This window comes from Fusarium solani (assembly GCF_023522795.1).
Source record: "Fusarium solani strain SB1 chromosome Unknown bctg00000003_1, whole genome shotgun sequence".
Classification (NCBI taxonomy): domain Eukaryota; kingdom Fungi; phylum Ascomycota; class Sordariomycetes; order Hypocreales; family Nectriaceae; genus Fusarium; species Fusarium solani.
The window spans coordinates 90,726-114,463 of NW_027072154.1; the positions used below are offsets into that span (position 1 = coordinate 90,726).

At 50.5% G+C, this 23,738-nt stretch overlaps 10 protein-coding genes across 10 annotated transcripts; 6 read left to right on the forward strand and 4 right to left on the reverse strand.

Moving 5' to 3' along the window:
• On the reverse strand, positions 1-879 carry MRS44_005592 (uncharacterized protein; the record flags this gene model as incomplete). Its single annotated transcript, XM_046273405.1, has 1 exon — positions 1-879. The coding sequence occupies one exon, from the start codon at positions 877-879 to the stop codon at positions 1-3; it is 879 nt and encodes a 292-aa protein (XP_046140851.1).
• A 1,435-nt stretch (positions 880-2,314) lies between these two features.
• MRS44_005593 (uncharacterized protein) lies at positions 2,315-4,213 on the forward strand (the record flags this gene model as incomplete). The annotated part of the gene is made up of 1 exon (XM_046279305.2): positions 2,315-4,213. The coding sequence occupies one exon, from the start codon at positions 2,315-2,317 to the stop codon at positions 4,211-4,213; it is 1,899 nt and encodes a 632-aa protein (XP_046140850.2).
• A 158-nt stretch (positions 4,214-4,371) lies between these two features.
• Positions 4,372-5,220, reverse strand: MRS44_005594 (uncharacterized protein; the record flags this gene model as incomplete). Its single annotated transcript, XM_065621446.1, has 1 exon — positions 4,372-5,220. The coding sequence occupies one exon, from the start codon at positions 5,218-5,220 to the stop codon at positions 4,372-4,374; it is 849 nt and encodes a 282-aa protein (XP_065477518.1).
• Positions 5,221-6,952: 1,732 nt separating this feature from the next.
• On the forward strand, positions 6,953-7,867 carry MRS44_005595 (uncharacterized protein; the record flags this gene model as incomplete). Its single annotated transcript, XM_046281951.2, has 1 exon — positions 6,953-7,867. One exon carries the CDS (start codon positions 6,953-6,955, stop codon positions 7,865-7,867), a length of 915 nt encoding a protein of 304 aa, XP_046140849.1.
• A 675-nt stretch (positions 7,868-8,542) lies between these two features.
• On the reverse strand, positions 8,543-10,548 carry MRS44_005596 (uncharacterized protein; the record flags this gene model as incomplete). Its single annotated transcript, XM_065621447.1, has 3 exons — positions 8,543-9,223; positions 9,274-10,290; positions 10,345-10,548. The coding sequence occupies 3 exons, from the start codon at positions 10,546-10,548 to the stop codon at positions 8,543-8,545; spliced, it is 1,902 nt and encodes a 633-aa protein (XP_065477519.1).
• Positions 10,549-10,884: 336 nt separating this feature from the next.
• On the forward strand, positions 10,885-11,643 carry MRS44_005597 (uncharacterized protein; the record flags this gene model as incomplete). The annotated part of the gene is made up of 2 exons (XM_065621448.1): positions 10,885-10,901; positions 10,956-11,643. 2 exons carry the CDS (start codon positions 10,885-10,887, stop codon positions 11,641-11,643), a joined length of 705 nt encoding a protein of 234 aa, XP_065477520.1.
• A 3,824-nt stretch (positions 11,644-15,467) lies between these two features.
• On the reverse strand, positions 15,468-18,057 carry MRS44_005598 (uncharacterized protein; the record flags this gene model as incomplete). Its single annotated transcript, XM_046274785.2, has 5 exons — positions 15,468-16,051; positions 16,109-16,799; positions 16,854-17,514; positions 17,561-17,967; positions 18,028-18,057. 5 exons carry the CDS (start codon positions 18,055-18,057, stop codon positions 15,468-15,470), a joined length of 2,373 nt encoding a protein of 790 aa, XP_046140846.1.
• Positions 18,058-19,211: 1,154 nt separating this feature from the next.
• MRS44_005599 (uncharacterized protein) lies at positions 19,212-20,686 on the forward strand (the record flags this gene model as incomplete). Its single annotated transcript, XM_046281949.2, has 2 exons — positions 19,212-19,235; positions 19,301-20,686. The coding sequence occupies 2 exons, from the start codon at positions 19,212-19,214 to the stop codon at positions 20,684-20,686; spliced, it is 1,410 nt and encodes a 469-aa protein (XP_046140845.2).
• A 769-nt stretch (positions 20,687-21,455) lies between these two features.
• Positions 21,456-22,401, forward strand: MRS44_005600 (uncharacterized protein; the record flags this gene model as incomplete). Its single annotated transcript, XM_065621449.1, has 2 exons — positions 21,456-22,164; positions 22,235-22,401. 2 exons carry the CDS (start codon positions 21,456-21,458, stop codon positions 22,399-22,401), a joined length of 876 nt encoding a protein of 291 aa, XP_065477521.1.
• Positions 22,402-22,543: 142 nt separating this feature from the next.
• On the forward strand, positions 22,544-23,443 carry MRS44_005601 (uncharacterized protein; the record flags this gene model as incomplete). The annotated part of the gene is made up of 1 exon (XM_046274783.2): positions 22,544-23,443. One exon carries the CDS (start codon positions 22,544-22,546, stop codon positions 23,441-23,443), a length of 900 nt encoding a protein of 299 aa, XP_046140843.2.
• Between the last annotated feature and the right edge of the window lie 295 nt (positions 23,444-23,738).

Sequence of the window (23,738 nt, forward strand, 5' to 3'; positions counted from 1 at the left end):
CTATTCCTCGATCGCGAATCTAAGGAGCGTTGCAATTGCGACGTCGCTAGCGTACGATGCATCCCAAAAGGGACTGATCCAGGTAATCAAGCCATCCTTATTGAGCTTGAGAGCTGTCATGCCATGGCGAGCGGCTGCACCTGGCCCACCGAACCATTCATATCCGCCGCCTTGTTCGTTTCCTACCACATGTCTAACAGTTGCGCCAGTACCATAGGGCAAGCTGGAGGATGCCCTGGCAAGGTAGCGCTCAATAGCCAATCGGCCATCAAGTAGGGTGCGCGTAGTTCGGTCCTCCCAAATAGTATCAACGTCGAACAGTGCCGCCGTGACGCTGCTGTTGCCCGTCGAAAGCCCCGTATGGAGCTCATTGACGATGCCCTGCAGTACCGGATTCCGAGCCCTCTGCACTGCCGACTCTCCGAAACTGGTGGGGTACTGGCTCTCCGGGACTCTTGTCTCGGCCAAGGGAGCTCGCCGCCCGTCCCAGTAGTCGACCTGGCGAACCACTTTGCCGTTCTCCATGTCAAGTGCGGCAATCCCACGAAGTTCCGAGCCGAACATAGCTGGAGTGTCCACAAAGAACATGACCGCGCTATGCGTGTCGCCAATGATACGAAGGGGATAAGACCTGGCATCTGCGCCCCATGTCGCCATTATTGCTTTCGTCATGGCCTCAAAGTTTGTTGAGTTGAGATGAAGACCGAGAACTGTTTCAATATAGGTGATCTTGGAAGTATCAAAGACTTTGATCCATTCGTCTGCATCATGACGGCTTTTAGCCTGGAAATAGTGACGGATGAACTCAACAAGAGCCGGGGTAGCATGGCTTATGTCTGCAATGTCGGGGCAGAGCAGTACTGGCGCGGAAGAAGGCATGATGAGTGTCTGACTTCTTGGTATTGCTGTTAATTCAGTTTCTTCTATCCCTTTTAGCCCCATCTGCTGTGTCTTATAGGGCCGAAGGATTATCTCCTAGAATCCTTCTGGCGCTGCCGGACTGATATTCCTCCGACTTCAATCTGAGATTTATAAGGACCGGGACAAAGCGGTCTCCGACTGTCAATTGAATCAATATTGCCCTCAAGGTCAAAATCGGAAGTAGGGCGACATGGAAAACCTAACAGAACGCCTTACCCCCGAGTCTAGGCCATCACACAATTTATGCCACGAATTGGCCTCCATCCTGTAGAGTTGGCTCCGGGTGAACTTGGATCTCACGCTCGGGTCGTTTACAAATTCTCCCGGAGACGGCAAACAAGTTGCGATAATGACCTGCCTCCAGAACCGTTACCGCACCACCACCAGGAAAGCTCTGATCTTTTCAGTTTCTTGATACTATCAGAGATTAAGATATCCACACTAAAGGTAGTAAGATAATGAGGACTGATTAGACATCTGTAAAACTTAAGATGATGTTATTCACCTCGGGTTTGCCAGTTGGGCTTACTGTCGTCGCGGGCCTATGAAGCTAAACTCCATACGGATAAGCGAAGATCCTCCAACTGCCATGCGACTGTGCCGTACATCACTCACTTGCGTTACTTGCTGCCTGCTCATACTCTGCGAAGAGACAGCTGAGAGCTATGTGACGGCACTGACATCATGATTTTTGGTTTACCTGTTTGCATAAATTGCAAGGTTGACGGGATGACACCAAGTAAAAGTTGATCACTTATTGCTCCTTGAAAAGTAGACTGAACAAGGCATAGATGAGTAAATGACATTAACCAAAGTCAAATAAATCAACTTGGTCGCTGTCTAGGGTATCTACTGGCTCAGGCTGAAGACAAGATGCGACTGGCAAATCTGTATTTAGAACCTTCTACCTGGCTAACTTTGACGTTATGAGGAAGGTTTTCCTCTTAGTGACAATGAGCTCATCCATCATAGCTAGCTAACCGTGAGCAAAATGAAACTAAACCCTGGAATATGGTTGTCCGGGTACATGTACACGTAAAGCTAGTCTGATGATATCTCTCAGCACAGTGTTACCAGTCGGTTGATATCTCCAACACATGAAAAGAAATTAGGTTACTCAGGGCCAACGATTTTGCTGTAGGTAGCATTGCCATTCTTGAACGGTGGCAATCTCAAAATCCCCATCCGTAAATGTACCCCTTCAGCCGCAGCGGTAAGATGAGCGTCTGATTGGTAGTCTTATCCATGCACCTCGCTCTCTGCATTCGTATGATCATTTTTGAACCCCGCACCATTTCAACCTTGGGTGGCAACTCTTTCATTCACCCGCTGGTACCCTAGCTTTACTTTGTCTCTGCTCTCTAACTTTCTGTATCGCTCCGGCATGCCTAATATGGGAAAGCTACGAGCAAAGCGCCCACCGCCGGCTGTGTCGTCGGCTGTCGAAAAGAGGTCGAAAAAAACCTCATCGTTCCAGTACGCGCCGCTGGATCCAACAAAACGCGAAATACGACTTTTAGAGCTATACCCTGGTAAGCCTGGTAGCAGGGTTATCACGCGTCTCTTCAACGTCTCTTTAGATGAGAAGCCCAGTTTCGAGGCGCTCAGCTACACATGGGGACCGCCTCGGCCAACCTACGACATCTCTGTCAATGGCGCCAAGTTCCCCGTGGGCCGAAACCTCAGGAAAGCTCTGGATGACCTGCGACACGCAAGCGAGCCTCGCGTCATCTGGACGGATGCCATCTGTATCAACCAGCCTGACAATGCCGAGAAGGAGCATCAGATCAAGTTGATGCAAACGATATACGCCACTGCACAAGTGGTCTGCGCTTGGCTTGATCACAACGTACAGCCTATAACATCTGTGTTTGAAGACTTGGAAAACCTTGGCAAAGGGGTAGAGCTTGACGACTTTCACGATCCGTCGTATTGGTACCCAGTCGCGGACATCTTTCGCAACCCATACTGGCGTCGATTGTGGATACAACAAGAACTGATCCTTGCTCCAAAGATTCAGGTGTACTGTCGCCGAGATTATTTTGATGGGGCGCAGTTGTTGCAATTCCAGGATAAAGTGGGCGTCATCAAGCGCGAGATGGTTCAGTTCAGCGGCCCATTGTCTGAGCTTTCTCGCTACATAGACGGGAGTGCAAAAGACTCCTTGACCCCTGAGATTCTGGGGGGCGGCATACTACGTGCCAGGGAGAGTCTGCTCAAGGGTCGTCAGGTTCACAGGGAGAAAGACCTGGAACGTTTCAAGATAACTCGAGACATCCTTGGATCGTCATTGTTACATCTATTCCTCCAGGCATCTGGCTTGAAGATGACTGAGCCCAGAGATCGCGTCTATGGTGTCTTAGGACTTGTTGCAGACATAGACCAGGACGCGGTTTGGGTTGACTACCAGGCTCCCATCCTCAACATATACTCTCAGGTATTCAGTCTTTTCCTGGACAAGTATCACGACCTCTCATTTCTGGCCTTCGAAGGAAACCACGCACCCAACGCAACTTCGGATCGAGAGGGCCTCCCAACCTGGATGCCACATGCTACTATCAACTGGGGGCCCATCAATGCGAGTCGAGCTTGTGGTACTACTCGAGCGACCCGTGCTTCTGTCAATCAAGATACTTTGACTCTTTCCGCAGAAGGCCTCTTGGTTGACACAGTCTCCTTTGTAGGAGACCGGGAAGAAGCAGGTGGTCAGCCCATTCTTGAGTGGTTGCAAAAGCTGGAAGGATACTGTCGACGTGTTTGGCCAGATGTGGCCGAGTCCCCCCTCCACGAGAAAGACGAAGTCACGTCGCTGTTATTCTCATGGCTGAGAGATCAACGTTACCGTGCCATGTACCATCAGGATAAACCAACGCCAGCGAGGAGAGTCTCATTGCTTCGGGCCCTGTGCGTGGCAGCAACCAAGGTGGATCAGCAGGGATTTAGTCTCCGACACGTCGTCTTTGGAGGATACACGCCCACGGATGTTTTATCGAGAGACGAAAGGGCGGCGCTGATACCAATGCTTCATATCAGCTACGTGGTATTCGTAGGGACATCGGGTGGACGGTTGGGGACTCTAGATAAAGATTCCGGTGTCAAGTCAGGAGACCAGGTCTGGGTTCTATTTGGCTGTCGGATCCCGGTCATTCTACGGCCAATCCCTAATACGACGAACCGATTTGCTGTAGTCGGATACGGGATTTTTCCAGGGTTAATGCGGGGAGAGGTTATCAAGGAGGAGGAGGAGAGTACAAACATGAAACTCAAAGGCACGCAAATTGAGATAGAGTAAACCTAGTAACGCATTCCTGTTTTCCTTTTTCGGTGCTTGCACGGAGCCTGGCCTTGTGGTAGTGAGAACTGGCTGAATGCTCTCCCAGGTCATATGTCCTTTGTATAACTCTACCATGCCTAATTATATACAAGGGCTGGTGCAATACATACAAAACACTATCCTGATGCCACCACTTCTTCAAGGGCAGCATCATCCATATAGAAAGAAAAGCGTTCACATACGCCCTGTACCAGAACATTTGCTCCAGCATCCAAGCGCGCCTGTGTCCAAGAGCATGTCACTGTCGCTAGGGTCCAGTCACCGTTGCCCCCAAAGCCCGCAGTGTTGAAGTATGCATCTCCCGTGCCACATCCTACAAATGTGGTGAAGCAACCCGATGCCACTGTTACCTTGGCATATACCGAGAACCGGTATTCCTTGCCAGCTTCGAGCAGAGAAGAGTCGATGTTTTGTCTGAAACCCATGCCTGCGGGGCCTCCAGGTGCTCCAGTGAAATAGCCAGACTGACTGCCTCCATGGAATTCTGTGGTGGAGATAGACGCACTCCCGAGACCGCGAATTCGTACCCAAGGGGCTACCGTGTCTGAATCCTCCAAGCCTGGGTTGACAATGAGGTTGGTAGGTCCTTGTGAGACAGAGGTCGTTGTAGTTGAGGGCTCAACACTCAGAGTCGTGACCAGAGTGGTGGGGATGGTGGACGAATCCGAGGTGACACTCTCGATTTCACTAGCGGTGGAAGCCGGTTCGCTGCTTGAGGTGGCAGATTCGCTAGTGCTGTCCTCTGGAAGAGTCTCTGAAAGAGTCGTCGAGTATGAAAGGGCTGTGGATGAGTCGGTTTTCTCTAGGAGCGTGGTTGAGGATAAGGTTGTAGACGGTGCGGATTCAGTGTCACTGGGCACATCGGTCGTTGTGGACAAGATGGAAGTGGCCGACGAAGAGTAAGGCCTGCATCTGGATGCCAATGAGAGGTGGCAAAGCGCCAGCAGCGGGATGGTAGATCTCATGGCGGCGGTGGCGTTGTGACGGAGTGTGAAGGAAAGCGTAACGAGAGGAGAGGAGAACAGCGATCGGGGCGTTTTGGTGTTTTTGGCTTGCTTTTAGTAAAAGCCCCTTTTGCGATGTTCCTGAATAAAAATTCCCGTGGTCTCTTAGCGCGTACTAAGTTGGTGACCGATAACTAGTTTCCCAGACTATTGATTGTGGTGTTGGAGGATCCAACGGGCTCCCCTGTATGCGCACCATCTGTGGATAAGGCGGAAATGAAGGCCAAGGACTTAGACAGAACCCGAATCACTTCATTGGAACCAGAGCCCAGAAGTTTGCATGCATTAGTGCTCAGCTATTGATTATCTCATCGAGCTGATCTCGCAATTGATACCGGTATCGAAGGGCTTCGTAAGCTGCTACGTAGCCCACCGTCTCTTTTTATCAGCTAGGTGGTTCTGAGCCCACAATTAGGTGGTTTCCGGTATTAAGTCTTGATGCCATCATGTATTGATAACTGTGTCTTTTGCTGTTGTAGCTATTTTAGAGAGTTCATTGATCAGATAGAAGAGACCGCAAGTCCATGCAATTTCCCTGAAACTTATTCACTTACAATCGATTGTGGCGTCTCATTGGTCCTGTATTTCTCAAGCCACCAGGATGCACATAATGTAGATTGTTACGGAGTAGAAAGAGGTACAATTGTATATCCTCGAGGGATACAAGCACGAATAGGTCGGTCAGGTTCAATTGGTACACTTGGTGTTAAGCCCCAGGTCGTTGCACCCGGTATGCTTTGGCATAGATATTCGTAAGCCCTCTATGAGGTGCACGCGGTTTAGACCATAATATAAGCCTTATTTGGAGAGCTAGATACATTTCACATATCTTGTTGTAGCTTGTAGTTAACGTCCACCTTTAAGCTAGATCATGATAGGCTTTGTAGTGTGTCTGAGGCTGTTCAGGCCTTCCAAGAGCGACTGCCAGCGAAAATCTTGTATTTTTCCTGGAAAAGGAGCTCCTTAATGAGGTATCTTGCTATTTCTCCTATCCTGCACAAATGTATAATTTTCGCGGTGGTGTTTCTCTGTCGGGTACCTAGGCAATTAGAGAGACTAATTTAATTGCCGTGTGAATGCTGAAGGGCGAGCTGTTGGGCGAAGAATCTCACTCCTAAGCAGATTTGACTGGGAAAAATCTAGTCGTTCATGTGTTGGGAAAAGCCACTCCAGATTGTGAAGATTTCTGAAGGTCATAGCCCGCATCTTGCTTCCCAGTCAATACACGGACGAGGAACGGACGAGCGAAGGACAAAGAGACGGACCAAGCCACGCGGGGTGAGTAAAGCTAAGGGAGGATAGGCAAAGTTAGCTTAGAGCTTATTACAAAGAAACATCTTTAAATAGACCTCATTCTTACCAATACCCTCTTCACCGGAACGCGCGGGATCCGTATCTAGAACCCTTCATACGTGCTGGGAGTTCGGAATTCCAGATCCGAAGATGCCACTTTGACAGGCATCAGCTGTTTAGCAAGTCCGCCAAATATGCGGACTTTGATGCATCAAACTCCGCTGGCACGATCTCAAATGCGCGGCTGTAAATGCATGCTCTTAGAGCCCATCTCGACATGGGGGTTGGACGAGGTACAAATACCAGAGCAGGAGCAGAGCTCTTGGATAAGAACTTCTCACTTCAATTACACCAACTCATCACCCAACATTTGTACCTCCAACGCTACCTATAAATCATCATGCCCAAGACAGACATCACCATTGTGGGCGTCGGCAACATCGGTGCGGCCATAGTTCGGAAATGGCTTGAACAAGACTTCACTGTCACCATGTGGAACAGAAACCCCGATAGACCATGGCTGAAAGACCTTGCGGACCGCGGGGCTGTCTTCGAACACGACCTCAGAGCGGCCATTGCGAACAGCGCTGTCATTCTTCTCAGCGTCGCGTCCTATAGCAACATCACGGAGCTGTTCTCATTGGTCCTACCTTTTGAGGAAAGCCAATCCTCAAAGATGATCATCAACATCACAACGGGCACTTCTCAGGAAGCTCGCCAGATGGAGGCTTGGCTGAAGGCCCAGGGCATTGTGGAGTATCTGGACGGCGCTATAATGGTGACACCCGAGCTGGTTGGCACAGAGCACTCGTCTATCTGGCTCAGCGGCGAGACAGAAGCAGTATTTTCCAGAGTCTCTGGCATCATGTCGCCTCTTGGAAAGTTGCATTATGTCGCGGAAGACCCAGGAGCAGCATGCTTGTGGGACATCGCTGCCCTTGCAGCCATGGACGGCATGCTCACTGGCGGCCTGTTAGCCATGAATCTGCTCAAGCGTCAGAGAGCAGTCGAAGACGGAAACTCACCATCGGTCGAGAACCCGATTCGAAAGATTGTCATCCCTCTGTTGTCGTCATTTCTCCCGTTTCTTGGGGATATTGCTGCCGCGCTAGATGATGAGGATTGGGGCAGAAACTTTGGTAACCCTGTATCGATGCAGCTGAAAGGCTTTGAGACTATTATGGAGGGATTGAGACAGGAGAAGGTCAGCACTGAGGGTCTTCGGTTGTTCCATGATCTTCTACTGCGAACGAAGAGGGAGAAGGGTGACGATGCTGGGCTGGCACCCATGGGCATGTATATGCTGGAGGAATGATTAGGCCGTTTATGGTGTTATGTAGGATTGGTTGTAAAGCCGTCATGTGGTGATAACCTTTCTTTGCTTTGGTGGTTGATGGTGACCACTCCTAGAGGCGTCATCAAGGGCAACAATGACTAGTTTGCCTTGCAAAACTACGCTGGAAAGAAGGGATCTAGCCAGAGCACCTTGAAGGATGGTAACCTTGGTTGTGAATTCATAGAAAAATACCGCATGGCTAGCCAAAGGAGAATAGGTGAATGCCATTCTTTTCTGAATAACTACTTAGGTGGCCGTGCAACTAGTTACTAATGCTTTAACGGTGACTAGAAATATTAATTATCGGACTCGGTGTATCCACGAAGCCCGCAGTAATTTTGTGATGGACTTGATAAGCGGCTGGACTTCGTGGGATGCCGAGCACCGATTGGAATCCTTGCGCCGAGAATATTCCTCTGCCCGTCAGACGACTGAGGCGGGGGTCTGCTAAGCTACAAGCCACAAACTCGTAATCTTTCTGTGAAAACACGAGATATCACTACTAGGGCTGTGTGGGGGCTCCATGGGAGCATTCTTGGTAACCCAATTGCAGTGGGCTTGTCAAAAGACGATGTGCTCACAAACAATAGATAATGGATCACAACATGAACGCTTTGATGACACATGTACGTATTAGGCCGGGATTGTCAAACGCTAACCAAAGCTGCCATTGCCCACAACAAAGGCAAAGAGCTGCTCAAAAGACATGCAACTAGCCATGGAATTCATGCTCATCTCTGGCACACCCTGCGCCACAAATCCAAGATCAGTGTTACCTAGTTCAAAACGTGGAACCCATGAGGGAGGAATGTCAAAGCTCTGAACACTAGATTGAGGTGTCAAAGGCAAATCAGGTACAGAAACAGGAAAGAAGGAAGATGGATCACCTGTGGGATGATCGCTTGGATGACCTGTCAGGTTAGTATCGCCATTGGCCTTGAGAATATCGCGTACACGGGTGCGAAGTGCTGCCAAAACTCCAATGAACCTTTCGTCCTGTCCCAGCCGACGATAGTGGTGCTCACAAGTCTCACTGGCCGCCGTGAAGAGCTCCAGATCCGAGCGTGCCGTACGCTTCTGGGGACTTGACAAGATGTTGAGCGCAAGCATCGCGGTGGCAAGAAACACCGGAGTTGGTGTTAGGAGTTGTGAGTACGTCCCTCTATCCAAAAGCTCAAGCCCCAAGTTCACAATCGACCGAGAAGCATTGATACAGGTACTCCGACTCTGTAGCAGACGATGGCGCGATGGCAAGCTGGTTTCGAATTCCATAATCTTCATATCATACGATCTCGAGGGGAGGATCAAGGATGCCCGGAGAAGAGTAATTTGAGCCTGTAGATACTCAGCCTGAGCACCAAGCACATGAAGTTTTGCATACTTACTTGGTAAAATTGTAGTGAACAAAATATGACAATACGGTCGGGCAGTGCTGAGCTCATCCCTTGGTCAGTGAAGATTTCGGATCCTGGCCGAAAGCCTTCAGGCACAGAAGCAGCCCAGTCTTGGAGACATTCATCTAGCTTCCCAGTCTCGTATAATAACGAGAAAGCGCTATCGGGTTTCCCATAGATGTGTTCGCTAATCCGACCCAGCACTCTAGCGAGCGAAACCCATATCGCGAGGTAATGGACATTTCCACCCGCGTCTGATTCCGGAGACAGGTCAGGAAAAGGTAAGTCATTGTCTCCGTCCATGATCCCGGCTGGTCTTCCAGTTTCGAGTTGCAACATCTTTTCCATGGCATAACACGACCACCAAACTCGTGATCTGAGTTGATCGTCAGGTCGCTCAGGTCGCTGCTCGTAGTGAGGGCGCAAGTGACGGTGAAGTCCTATTGAATGAGAAATTCGAACCGCTTGGCCGATTGTGTGCCATGCTTGCCCATCCTTTCCTCTACCACGGAGAGCTATGCTCAAGAGTACCAGGGCCTGAACACTCCCCAAATGGGGAGAGGCCACCAAATGGGCAAAGAAACCATACGCGGCGGTGAGGTAGTTGGACCCAACCTCGGTGATGTCCCCAGCCATCTCATCAGCTCCTATCGACATGACAGAAAAGGCTGTAGCGAGAAGTGGCACATGCTCTGTGGATAGGATCTCCTCCAATCGTTCCGGCTTCCGTAACTGGAGGAGCTCATGCAGATCTTTTAGCTCAGACCTAAAGGCGTCCATGTCCAGGACTGGAAAGAGTGGCCACACTGCATTAAAGAAAGCGGATGTGTAATTATCAACAACTTCGAGGGCAGGGAGATCGGGTATGGAGGCATTCAATGGTAGATGCAAGTCTTCTGCGTGCCGCATACCGTATCGGAAGAGAGGGCTAATGGGCTCGTAGCCATGTCTTCCAAGACGCAAATCGATGAAAACAGCTAGACCCTGCAAGCTGCTGCTGCCCATGTACTATGCGCAAGTTAGCGACACGTATTGGAGTGGCGCCATTCGTCCAATGCGAACCTTGATATTGTGGGAGCTCTCATCCGTGTTGATGATGATGTCGGTCTGCTCTGTGGCAACACACGATCCAGCGAGGTGCACGTCTTTCGTCTCATGATGCGCTCCCGTGGCCCAAGAATCACACTTGAAGTTTTTCGTCTCGACAGTAGAGGGTGTCCTTGGTTCTCCTGTTTGCGAGGCGGGACTGGATTGACTCGGCTGCATCTGGTCTGGGCCATTTCGGCCTCTACCCCGGGTAGGTCCTCTCACAGGCTGGTATCGGTAGGGACTGGAACACCGTTGTCGAACAACGGGTCCGCCGTTGGGCCGGCGCGGATCCGTGGTTACACATTCTTGGCCGCGGAGCAGGCAATTCTGACATCGTGGGGTTTGAACATCGCAACGGACTTTGCGTTTTCGGCATTGGTTACATGCTATGGATACACGACGGAGCTTGGATCGTGACCTGATCTTGACGACAAGACAACCTAGACAAAGGAGCATTTGCCGCAAAACTTTCGTCACATGTACTTGAACTATTGTGCGGCACATGAGAAATTCATGTGGGACGCTAGGACGTGAGTTCATCCCCCTCCCAATGGCCCACAGAGTCTAACAGACGTTGAATACAGGGAACCCGAGATTGTCAAGCGATTCGAGGAGCTTTGGGGTACCAAGGAGCTCCTCGTGTCATTCGACACCTTCAACATCACCCTTCCCGGTCGAAAGGATAATGACTTTACCCCATGGCCACACACCGACCAGGCCCCTGAACGCAAGGGTCTCGCCTGTGTCCAGGGCTTACTCAACCTGTCCCCGGCTGGTCCCAAGGACGGTGGTCTCCTTCTCATGGTAGGTTCCTCGAGCTTGTTCGAGGAGTTCTTCCGGTGCAACCCGGCCAGAGACAGAGGAAACGTTGCGGCCAAGTTCTACGACTTTTACGGTTTCAATGAGGACGAGATCAAGTGGTTTGAGGAAAAGGGGTGCCGGCAAATCAAGGTGAATGCTGAGCCTGGAGATCTAATCCTCTGGGACTCACGCACCATTCACCACGTTGCACTGCCAGAGTCGGAGACGATCCGAACAGTTCTGTACACATGCTTTACACCCGCCGCTCTGGCGAAGCCCGAGGATGTGACCTACAAGGCAGAATTGTTTGGCCGCTGGGAGGCAACGACACACTGGCCACATTGCAACGTTTGGGGTCATGGAAAGGCCATGGTCGATGGGAAGATTGATCCCATGGAGCGTGACAAGCCCCTAGAGAAGCCAGAGTTGACGGAGCAGGTCCTGAAGCTTGCCGGCGTCAAGCCATATTAGCCAGTCTGATTCAACCAGACTCGCATAAACACAGGCTAGATGATTCCTGTTAACAGTCAATTTGAACTAAATCAATAGAATACAATGTTGATCTATATTGGAAAACAACTCTGTCGCAAGACTCGATAAAACGAGAAAAGTTGGCTGTGGTGAAAGTGAGCTGAGCGAGCTGGTAGAGTTTCACACGGAAGTCCGCTTGTGGCCGAATCTCTTACTCACCTTGTCATGATCGAGAAACTTACTCTCTTCATAAGAACGCTGCTGGAATTTTCTGAAAGAATTGCACAGTCTCCTTTTTTTCGGCAACACTTCTTCCGAAAGTCCACCTATCGATAGGGCTCCTGTCTGTTCATACGTATTTAAAATGAGTACTGAAATCATCAACCAGCCCTATAGGTGAATCCCCCAGTGTGTTTTCATCCCCTCAAACTTCTCACGCAATAAGTAACTCTACAGTCTATAGTCCCACGAACGGCTCACGTGCGCTCTGTATTGTTACTGTGGTATCTCTTTCAACGTTAATTTCTTTTCGATCTTCTGGCTCAGTTAACCCATCAAGGGCCGGGCTTCAACTAGAATAAAGAACAAATTATTAATTTCTTTTCTTGATCCTATCACACTTGATGAACGCCACCATGGCCCCTGACCTAGCCTGACCCTAAGGCAGGGCAGACATGACTTGAACTCACAATTTCGCCAAGGTCAAGGGGACAGACCCTGCAAGACCGAGAGGCGCCGAGTTGAGGGTCAGAGATCTTCCTCCGAGGCTGGACCCCAAGCCCCCGAGCTAGCCGCCGAGTTCGGTCATTTCGGCCCCTCCCCATGCTCTTCGGTAGACTAAGACGCCAAGGACTTGCCGACCGAGGCCAAACCTACTCCTCCCCACCCATAACATTTCGACTTGGAGCCTAGGCCAACTGACTCCAGCTGGCATAGCACACTTCCTTAGATACTCACTCGCAAATACCAGGCTAATTGCGTAGAATGTCGACATCGCACACAATATCAGCGCACCTTTCCAAGAATTTCGTAGCAGTATGTCTACGAACAAGACTGTTGCCATCTGACAGTCGTCCCAAGCCCACTGACACTGCCCGACCCGAAGCCGCAAAATAATGGCAATGCCTGTACGTCTTGGGTCCCATACATTGAGCTCATCTTTCACAAAGGACTGTTGCTAATACCCAAGAAAAGATTCCTGGTGAGGGACAGCGGGGCTAGGTTGCATCGGGCTTTGTTGGATGGCCCAATAGCACGGCCAACTGGGCAGCACACTGGAGATTTTGCAACGGAGGCCCTGATCGTGCATGGAAATAACAACACCATCTGTATACTAGCATCGCATTTGGATTTACTAAAAGTTTAAGCGTTCAAAACGTACTGTCCCTCGCCACTCTAACTGCTACCCTAGTAGCCTAGCTAGCAAATCGGATCTTGGTAATATCTCTTGACCATACCTTCTGTCCTGCACGATGTCTGTCCATATGCCCATGCACCCCCTACTCCTCACGCCAAGTCTTTGGCGCCCAGATTGCGGGGCCCCATGGGGTTGAGTTGGGGTTCACGGCCTCCCTCTCGGTCAGCGAACGGCCCGTAGTCCGGAAGCGATGAGGGGAAACGAGCAACGGCGAGCCCTAGCCTCAAGGAAGATCATCAATATAAACTAACCAAGTGCTGGCGTGGTTTCTAACTTCTACAACCATCGTCCAATTCTATCTCGTCAGTTTACCTCAATATTACCACTCTCCAGCCCAAGCTCTTGCCAGCCATCATGACAGACAAGTCCAAAAATGACTGGGCATGTGTCAAGAGCGTCGAAGATGTCAAAGTGGGCGAAAGTGTTGCTGTAATGGGCACCGTTCGCCTGACCGAAGGCGCTATCGTCTACGTGCCTACACCTACCGCCGATCCGCAGGGTAACGACTCCTCCAAGAATCCGAAAGGGACAATAGCTCTAACTCGATTGCTCAGATCCCTTGAATATGCCCATGTGGCAGAAATACGTCGTCATTACCATGATATCTCTGTGTATGTTGTTCGCGTACCCCCTTTTTTTCGAGAACTTCGTCTTCTGACACCCATGCCTCCTGGTATTCCGTCTCAACCTTGGGTCTTTCCCTCGTCTCTGGTTTCGGTGGCCTTCTCGGCTTCTACTGGGCAGAGTATGAGGCAGAAGGCTACGGCGATGTTGACATGACCGCATTGATCACGTATCCCACACTCTTTATGTGAGCTACCGCTGCCAAACATAGCTCTTGGACAAATGCTTACAGCAACTAGGGGAATTGGCAACCTGTTTGGCATTCCAATTGCCATTGCCATTGGCAGGAGAATGGTCTTTCTTGTGTCCTCTGCCATCTTGCTGATCGGCGCTATCCTTTGTGGCACGGCCAGGAATTATGCGTGGCACTTATCAGCACGATGCTTCATGTCGCTGGCTGCCGGCCAAAGCGAGGCTTTGGTTCCCATGATCACACAGGTTTGACCAATTTGTCGCTTTATTTAGAGTCTCACTCACTAATGATGGCCCAGGAAATCTTCTTCTTACATGAGAGAGGCAAGGGCCTCATGATTCAGAATGCTGTCCAGACAATTCTGGCTGCTGTTTGGGTCTTGTTCGCGAGTCCCATCTCTGGCGCCATCTCTCCCCAAGGCTGGTACTACCTCGATGCAGGTCTTTCCGGTTTGCAGCTGGTCTTGTCCATCTTCCTCGTGCCCGAGACCAAATATCAGCAAAGCATAGCTGCTTTCCAAGAGACAACCACTGTTTCCAAATCGAATGAAAGCCACGTCACGAAAGCGGGAGAGCTCAAGAAAGATCAAGAAGCAACACATTGCTCGGTCCGCCCTCCGCTCGACTTTGAGAGATTTGAACCGCGAACTTGGAAGTCCGATATGCGACTTTGGGTTGGCACTCCTGAGTGGCGTTTGGCGTTTGACACGCTCAGGGTGAGAGGCACCATTCCAACTTGCCTATCAACACCATACGCTAACCTATCTTACAGAGCACCTTTGAGCTTCTCCTCTTCCCTAACGTCCTCTGGGCTATGTGCCTCAACGGCTTGACACTTGGGGCCAACATCGCCATCGGTATCACGTACGGGGGCATTGTCACATCGGCCCCTTACAACTGGCCCAACTCCAGCGCCAGCTACGTCAACACCGGTCAGATTATCGTTGCTCTCATTGCACTTCCGCTCCTCGGTCAGGGTTCTGACAAGCTCATCAAATGGAGAGCCAACAAGAACGGAGGAATCCATGAGCCCGAGTCACGCATCATCTCCTTGGTCATCCCCATCACCGTCGGCACATTTACTGCTGTCCTCTACGGCCAAGGTGCTGCGCATCCTGAGCACTACCACTGGTTCATCTACTGCTGGGCTCTTGCGGCCTACTTCTTTGCCTTTGTTGGAGCCAACATTGTTGGAATGACCTATCTACTCGATAGTTATCCCGCCCGTGCCGGCCCAGTCTTGGTCATCATCTGTCCCTTTAGGGGTATCATTGCCTTTGGTGTCACTTATGGCATTTCACCCTTTATCGAGGCTGCTGGGTATGATGGTGCTTTCGGTGCTTTTGGTGGTTTGACTGCTTTCTTTGGATTGCTTGGTATCCCGGTCTATATCTGGGGCAAATCCATCCGTCGGTTCACCAGTCGTTTTGCTCGGGCCAAGAATGACAAGGTTGAGTGAGGCGGTGGCTTCAAGGAGGAGCTTGGAGGCGGCTCAGATACAGTGGGAGGAGCTGCTGATGCAAGAAATCACTTGGAAGTTATAAGCATGAGATCCTTAGTTCTTGGGTAAAGATTTAGCTACTTTGCATACTCAAGTCCGAACCATGATATCCTGTTTCTTGATGGGACCTTCAAGACCACCTTGCACAACGACAGCCCAAGCTCGCCACATGAGATGGACTGTTTGGGCGTAACTTGGAACAAAAGTGACGATCCCACCCCATCCACACCCCGGCGACGGACACTCGAAGTGCCCGGCCGTGGTTTGGCTCGGTGTTGGAGTGATGGTTCCAGGGCGCTTGCACGCGACACACGCAAAGCAGCCAACATGCCAACGTAGGCCCGGCATCGAAACTTCAGTGTATGCTTCCTTCTTGACAAAGTCACCGCAGCCTTCGCAAAAGATACCCTGACTACTTCCTTTGGGCGGCTGGGTTTGATAGGGAAGCGGGAGCTCGGGAGGTGTTGTAGCCGATAACTTTGACATAAATTTGTTGAGTTTCCTGCTGTCTTCGCTCGCAAGAACAGACACAAGCCCGGCTCTTAGAACCGACCTCACAGACACGGTGAGGTCTTCACAAAGTGAATCAGACGAAGGGCTTGCGTTTGGAATAAAAGCTTCGGCATATCTGTTAAAGGCAGTGCCGAAACTCTTCAGCTGTTTGTCGTTAGGCACTGCAGAACGTTAGCAACATTATCTTGCTTCCCACAGCAGTGCCGCGCTCCGCTTACTTTCATCTGTTACTTCGGCAACGACCTGGAAAAGGAGGTTTGTCAAGCCGATGAGAATTGTCCAGATCTCAAAGGCTACGCTTTGGTTCTCCTTGCTCGCCAAGGCAGTTGTAGTTGTCTCTCGGAAGACATCGAGAAAATTCAATGTAGCAACGTGTAGGTTCGCGAGGAAAGCCTCATGCTGCTCCTGTATGTCAGATACTTTGGAAACGAACCTGTCACGATCCTCTCTTTCTCCTCCTTTATCCAACAAAGTGAGATACTCGCGGTCTCGACTTGATGGTAGGAGGACGATGCTCAATTCTTTCATGATGACGTAGCACTCAGGATGCCACATGAGTAATTTGCTGTCCTCAGAGCGCCGAGCCTCCACAAACTGCTTCAAGATCGGAAACTTGCAGACTTCGCATCGCTGTGCGTAAAGCTTCACGTAGTCCACCATGCAGAAGACTTTGTTCCCGTGTTCATAGTAACTTCCGTTAGCCTTGAAGACGACATTGCAGGTCTCACATGAAAAGTGCTCAATGTGGTACTTTCGATCCAAGGCCGTGATGTAGTTTCCTCTCAAAGCCTGGTCGCACTTGAAACACAGCAAGTCAAGTCTCCGGAAGTAGTCTCTCTCACATAGAGGTTTCTCAGTTCCATTGTCATCATGAGGAAAGAAGCGTGCGGTGATAGATTGATTGCAATCCTATTAATCACGGTGAGCTCGAAACTGAATGCACTTTAACTCGGCAGTACTTACACCACACCTGAAGCAGTCGAGATGCCACACTCCATCTAAAGCCCTCACAAACTGTCCAGTGATAGGCCCAGAACACTTATCACAGTATCTGACGCGGGGCTTCTCTTGGGATGGTTTTTGAGAGTATAGTACGCCTGGGTTCATTGGGCGTTCTATTTCTCTTCGGCTGAAGCTGTCTTCCCGTGCATCCCACGAATTTCTCCGTGGCCGTGGTTGTTGTAGAGTAGATTCGGTACCGAGTGCCTGAGACTGTGGATCTGGCACCATGCTCAAGCCTTGGAGGTCTCGGTTGAGCTCTCTGATGGTTGTGGCGTCAGAGTTGTCAATGGAAGATTGAGCTTCTGAAAAGTCAATGAGATCGCCTTCTACGACGTGTATCTGTGGTTGTTCGCTATCTGCCTGTGCTCTGGCAAAGGCCCGTCGATACGCTTGGCTATTCAGGACCAAGTCGTCGAACTCGAAATCGAGCTCTGAGGGAGCGACAGCCGAGACGGCCTCGATGTCAAAAAGGCTAAGCTTGGCAGTGTCGTTGTCAAAGATTGACTCGCACCCCATCTTGATGCTCGGGTTCCTTGATCGGAGCGATTGGGCTTGCGATGCACTGGCCTGGATCCTGGACCGATTATCGCGAAGGCTTCGCTGTATATCTGATAGGGTGTCCCTACCTAAGATTAGTACGTGCCACTCATCTGTCAAACGATACCTACGTCTCGAGAATCTTTATCAGAAAGCCTATTGAGGTCTGTTGCCCTCTGAGGGCATTCAAGAGGTCTTTCAGTCGGTCCTGATTCCACATGAATCTAATCTTGGCCCATACTCCCATGCTAGACGAATTCTGCGATTGAATTTGTCTAGTCTCAGCCTCAAGGCAGCTAAAGACAACCATGCATCCAGTGAGGGCCGTTTCGAAGGCCATCAGCACGTCGGTTCGTGAAGCCCAGGCCTGTGAGAGGTCGTCTCGCCGGAGAATCTTCATCTGTAGCTCAGACAAGGCGATACTGATAAGCGTCGACTCGGAACAGATCATTGCGATGACTACAGGCACGTCTTCATAATTGCCAGCAAGGTCGGACAGCTTTTTGCAGGTTGTGAGGCATGTCGCCGTTAACCCGACCTAAATACCGCGTCAGTGCGTGCCTTGTTTGCCAAGACGACGATGTGAGGTTTCACATACCACCGAGGTCGCGATGGATAGGGGGTCCATCGCGAGCGTAACGCAGCTCTTGCTTCGAGGAAAGAATGCGGTTGAATGAGTTGAAGCTGAAAAAAGAGGAAGGATAAAGGAGGGGCGGGTTGCTCATTTGAGAATCAGGCTGTCGATAAGCGCCCAGCTGAGCCACCACCTTTCGTAGTGGGCATAGCCTACTTGCCTGCATCATTATGTAAGTAAGGCATATTTTGACGCGACGTCAGGGGAGGGAGGGCGCCATGATGCTTGAAAGCTGGTGTTTGGTGCCGAACTAGATATTAGTTACCATCCATCTGTTGGGCAGGCCATTGTCTGGTGTTAAGGGTGATAATTGCGCCCTGCTCTCGTTGAACTGTTGGAAAGTAACCTTCTGAAGGGCGATCCGCTGAAACCAGCGCCAAGAGCCCAGGGTACACAGTCTTTGAAACACTCAGCGAGCCGACCCTGCGAACTTGAAGCCGCCGTGACAAAGCAATTCCTATTTAAAGGTCTTGACTTTTCTCTCCTCTGAGTTTTACGACGACAGAATTTGTTCAGCAAAGGACTGACAAGACGGGCTGCCAAGATACACTCCACAACGTGACAGTGGAAGATGGTTGTGAGCTGCGCATTGGCGCGCCATACCAAGCCACTTCAGCCGAAATGGATGTACAGGGTGGGTGAGGATTTTGCCTGTCTTTAGACCTTTTGGGCATTGAAAAATCAATGCTTCATCCAAAACCACGACTACTTATTTGAAATGATCGATGACGGATCGCATAGGAATTACTCGAGATTACCCCGACCATAGTTGGTGTCTGGGTGGATTACGTGGAAATGCATTGTACATGGTCTGGAGTTGTTGGGTCTCATCTCTTTGGTCGAATGAAGGCTCGCAGCATGAACGTGCCTACTGCTAGGGTACTATCTTGAGCGCGGTTATTAGTGTGAGATTCCGTTAAGGCTATATCGCCGTTTGGTGGAAGAAGATGCTAACCGTGATTGGCTTAGACCCCTGTTGACGCTCAGCCAGCAGAAGCCTGCTTTATCAGCAGAGGTTCCGCGGAATACATCCCTTTATCTAAACAAGGTCCCCGGTCAACAGCCCGTACAACCCCCTCGGGTGCGTTTCAAACACGTCTAAAACCTGAAATTCTTATAACCCATTATCGCGTTCGGCGAAAAACGCGATGCGACCTATTCCTCGAAGAAAAGTTGGTCTACAGAAATCCAATCATCCCTCCACCCGTGTTTGTGCAATGTCTGATTGATTCTCCAGGCCTGTGACGTCTGCTACCGCAAGAGGATCAAATGTGACGGCCAGAAGCCTGCTTGCTCCCATTGCGTGTTATACCATTCAGAGTGCACTTTTGAAGCATCTAGTAGAAAAGCCCAGGGTAGGAGACGGAAGACCAACAAAGTTGCCGAGGATCTACAAGCCCGAGTAGAGAGTCTCGAAGCCACCCTGAGCCAAGCTACGCAGAGAATCCACGAACTTGAAGGCAGGGATAATGTCATGGCCGCTACTCTTGACCCACCCCCAGCCTATGACATCCAAGCAGCTGATTTCAACACGGAAATGCGATACCGCAAGGGGCCCTTGGAACTGCCGCCCCAGCACGAGGTCATGTCTGCGGCGCAAAGATATATTGCTGGTTTCAACTCGGCCATTCCATTATTCAATCCCGATGGATTATTGCGTGTCATCAGTAGTTGGTATGCATCCTCAGATCAGAGAGACTACACTACCTGGGCGGCCATCAACATGATGCTCGCGTTGGTTCATCGACAGACACCACCCGAAGAAGCGACGCCTAGCAAAAACACAGCCAAGTACACCAACAACGCGCAGTCGGTTCTCACAAATGTCATCATGGGGGAGACGACGCTACTGAGCGTACAAGTTCTGGTCGGAATGACCCTCCTGTTCCAGGGGGTTCAAGACTTGAAACCTGCAACAATGCTGATCGCCATGGCTCTACGCCTGGTGCATCAGCTAGGGCTGCACACGCGAGAAGGCTCGGAGCACCTCGATAGTCATCTCGCGCTAGAAAGGTGCCGTGTGTTCTGGATAGCTTACATCCTAGATCGGGACATCAGTATGCGAACCAAACAGCCACCTATCCAGCGAGAAATGGACATCGATCTGGAATGGCCATCGGCTGATCCTCAGGATGGAGCTGGCCTTTTTATCAGCGCCGACAGCACATCCAGTTTCAATTTCTTCTTATCCCGGATACAGTTGGCCCAAATTCAAGGAGAGATCTATGACGCCATGTATTCGACAAATTCCCGGAGCTTGAGCACTCAAGAAAAGATCGAGAAGACAGCTGGTTTGCGCTACAGGCTAGACGACTGGTTCTCCCGGGTACCGCAGCAATTCCGACCCGAGGTCGTACTAAGTGTGGGTGAAGTCCACTTATGCAGATATTCTGGCGTCCTCTTCGCTACTCATCTTTTCTGTCGCATCTCCATATGCCAAGTCCACATCATGGAAACTAGATGGCTTCAGACACTGCAAGATTTTGGCAGAGAGGCCGTTAGAGGTGAAGTCGTCTCGCCGGCGCCTTCACCGCTTGGCTGGCATGAGCTTGTCAAGGAGTGTCGTGAATACATGAAGCTGTTTGCGAGCATCTTACAAAAGGATCCTGCATTTATTTGGTAAGAAACTTAGTGTTTCGTTTGAACAACATATAGTTCCACAATCCCCAAGCTGACTCGAGTTGTTTTATAGGATGACTGCTTGCACTTATATATCTGCGGGAGTTTGTTTAATAGCTAACAACATGTTCAACCCGTACCATGAGAACATGGAATACGATGAGTGCCTGGCAAACATTTCATTCTCCTTCTTGGACGATATGGCTCAGCAAGTACCCCTTGATGGACTCAAGAGGGCACAAGAGTCATGCGAGGTGCTGCAGCGTCAGGCTTATGCAGTCCGCCTCCGAATCTCCAACCAGGATTCATGCAATTGAATGATATCATATATTCGACATAAATGATAAACAGTACCTAAAGCAATGCCGACCATGGCTTTATAATCTCTATTGAGCAACCCGCTGTAGTTTGTGTCTCGTTATTCTCAATGAGCTTGCCACGTGAATACCGAGACAAGAGATACCTAGTTACACCCCTGGCTATCACCTTTGTCGTATTCCATTGCAAGTCCAATATGGTGTGTATTAAAGCGAGTAGATGTCACAAAACTTGACTCGTAAGCAAAGTGGAGCGAAAAGTTAATGTGCCAATCGATGGAGATGTGGTATTTCGTGCCTGAGTTCCGCGGAAGCAGATATGCCCCAAGCTTTCACTGCTGGCTTAGCAATCGATTTGTTACTGCAAGGTATATAAGAAACCAAAGATTCGACCGCGAAATTGATCTCAATCAAGAAAAATACACCCATCATTGCCTACACTCATCTTACTTTACCATGGCGTCTCCTCCCTTCGGCAGTATCACCTCATTCACCAAGACCTGGCACAATGATACATACCCGTCCATCTCGCCCACAAGGCCAGAACTTTCGGTCGCCGGCAAGCACGTCGTCATCACGGGCGGTGGCACAGGCATTGGTAAGGCGGCTGCAATTGCCTTTGCTCAGGCCAATGCCAAGGCGATCTCTATCATTGGGCGCCGCCTCGACCGTCTACAGACTGCTGGGCAGGCCATCACGGAAGCCAACTCGTCGACTCAGGTCGTCTTACAGACAGGCGACGTCACCGACCGCGCTTCCATCGAGGCAGCCCTGAGTGCGATTGTCGCTAAGATCGGGGGCAAGATTGACATATTCCTCGACAATGCCGGTATGCTTCCGGAGGAGGCTCCTGTTATCGGCTACCAGGAGGCAGAGATCCGTCGAGGCTTCGAGATCAACTTTCTCGGTCCGTTCAACTCGCTGCAGGCGTTCACCCCTTTGGCGGCTCCCGGTGCAAAGTTGCTGCACACAGGATCTTCCATTGGCCACTGGGCTCCTCTCCCAGAGGTGCCAGGAGTGTGGAATTATGCTGCCATCAAAGGAGCCGCACAGAAGATGCTTGACTATTACGCATCTGAGAACCCGGATATTCACGTGTCGAGTTTCCATCCAGGCATCGTTGGAACCGAGATCAACCCAAGAATCCCAGTTGGCCCAGACACAGGTATGTACTATTGCTCTCTTCTAAATCACTAAGCAGTTGATGTGTTGTGTATGACACTAATGTCCTATAGTTGAGTTGCCCGGACATTTTGTCGTGTGGCTTGCGTCGGATGAAGCTGCTTTTCTGAGAAACAAGTTTGTCTGGGCAAATTGGGATGTTGATGAGGTCAGGGCTCGAGCGGAAGAGATTCGGACAACCTCCCTATTGAGGGTGGCTCTTAATGGTGTCGACGTATAGTGGATGTGAAGTAGCCGAGGAACCTCTGCGGTTCGTCGCTTTTTTTTTTTTTTGGAAAATCGTCACCCCCTTTCGCCTGTCCAATAGGCCCCCCTCGTTTCTTATGCCACCACGTGATACTGGATATTTCATTTAATTCCTCATGCCTCCTTCTATTCTTCCTTCTCGCTCACCAGCTCTACACATTCATCACTACCCTAGGTATACCATGGCACAACCAGCTGCTGAACTCGAGGACTCGCCTTCTTGGGTGGATGACGATGAATTTTGCAAGCCACGCTTCCAGGGAGACCCTCGATGCCGCCGCAGCGTCATGTTCAAGCTCAAACAGATCTTGCTGCTGGACGTTGGCCACAGACACAAGCGATGGGGGTTCGCCATCGTGCGCACAGCTTATGGACCTGGATCAGATGAGCAGTTTCAGTACGCCCTCGCTCTTATCGGCCGCATAGCGCAGGTGGAGGCCGATTCTGAGGCTGCCGGTGTCAAGGAAGACATCGCGTGGAAGAAGAAAAACAGCTTCCAGCTTGACCATATTCCCGTGGAGGTCGACACGCGTCCCAATGACGAGATTGCGCATCGCTACAAAAACGATATACTGGAAGATGAGACGCGGCTGGACAGTGCCTCGGTGGCCACGGTGCGCGAATATTTCAACCAATGGGTCGCGGCCAAGGAAGGCACTTCGATTTCCGGTGACATGCGTTATGCTGCTTGCATCATGCTGGATGCCGAGACGCTGGCTCAACTTGCCAAGGCGCCCAGGGACTTCCCCCCGGAGGGAAGTGTTGGGTTTGGATCGCCATACTGGGTCAAGATGGTCGAGGCGGAGCCCAAGCCTGAAGATGCCTTCCTCGTGCGTGTCTTTGGCGAGTATGGTCTGGTGCAGTATTGGTTCGACCGAAATCACAGGCGATGGTCGGCGATTGACATGACTCATACTAAAGACCCCGAGAACCCAGGAATTCGTTGCTTTGGTCTTCCACCATCGAATGCCACGCTCGGTTTTCCAGGGTTTAATGCGGGCTTAAGTGGTCTGTGAATCCATGTTTGGGCCAAGGAGGCTTCGCTGCCAGGGGTTGAATAGAGGAAGAAACGACTTTTATGGCTCAGCGACGAAAGATCTGCCGTCGGTAGTTGCCTTGAATCTCGCTGATTCTCGGCATTCGAGCCCCGTTATTCCACCAAGAGCCAGGTTTCAACTTGATCATTCTCATTATTGAACTACCCGTGTATCTCGTCTCCCTTTTGAATCCTCCCCAGATCTCGGCCACTGTGACTATCGATTGCTCTTTCATATTCATCAACTAATCGCCATTTCTTCCCTCCGGGTTCAA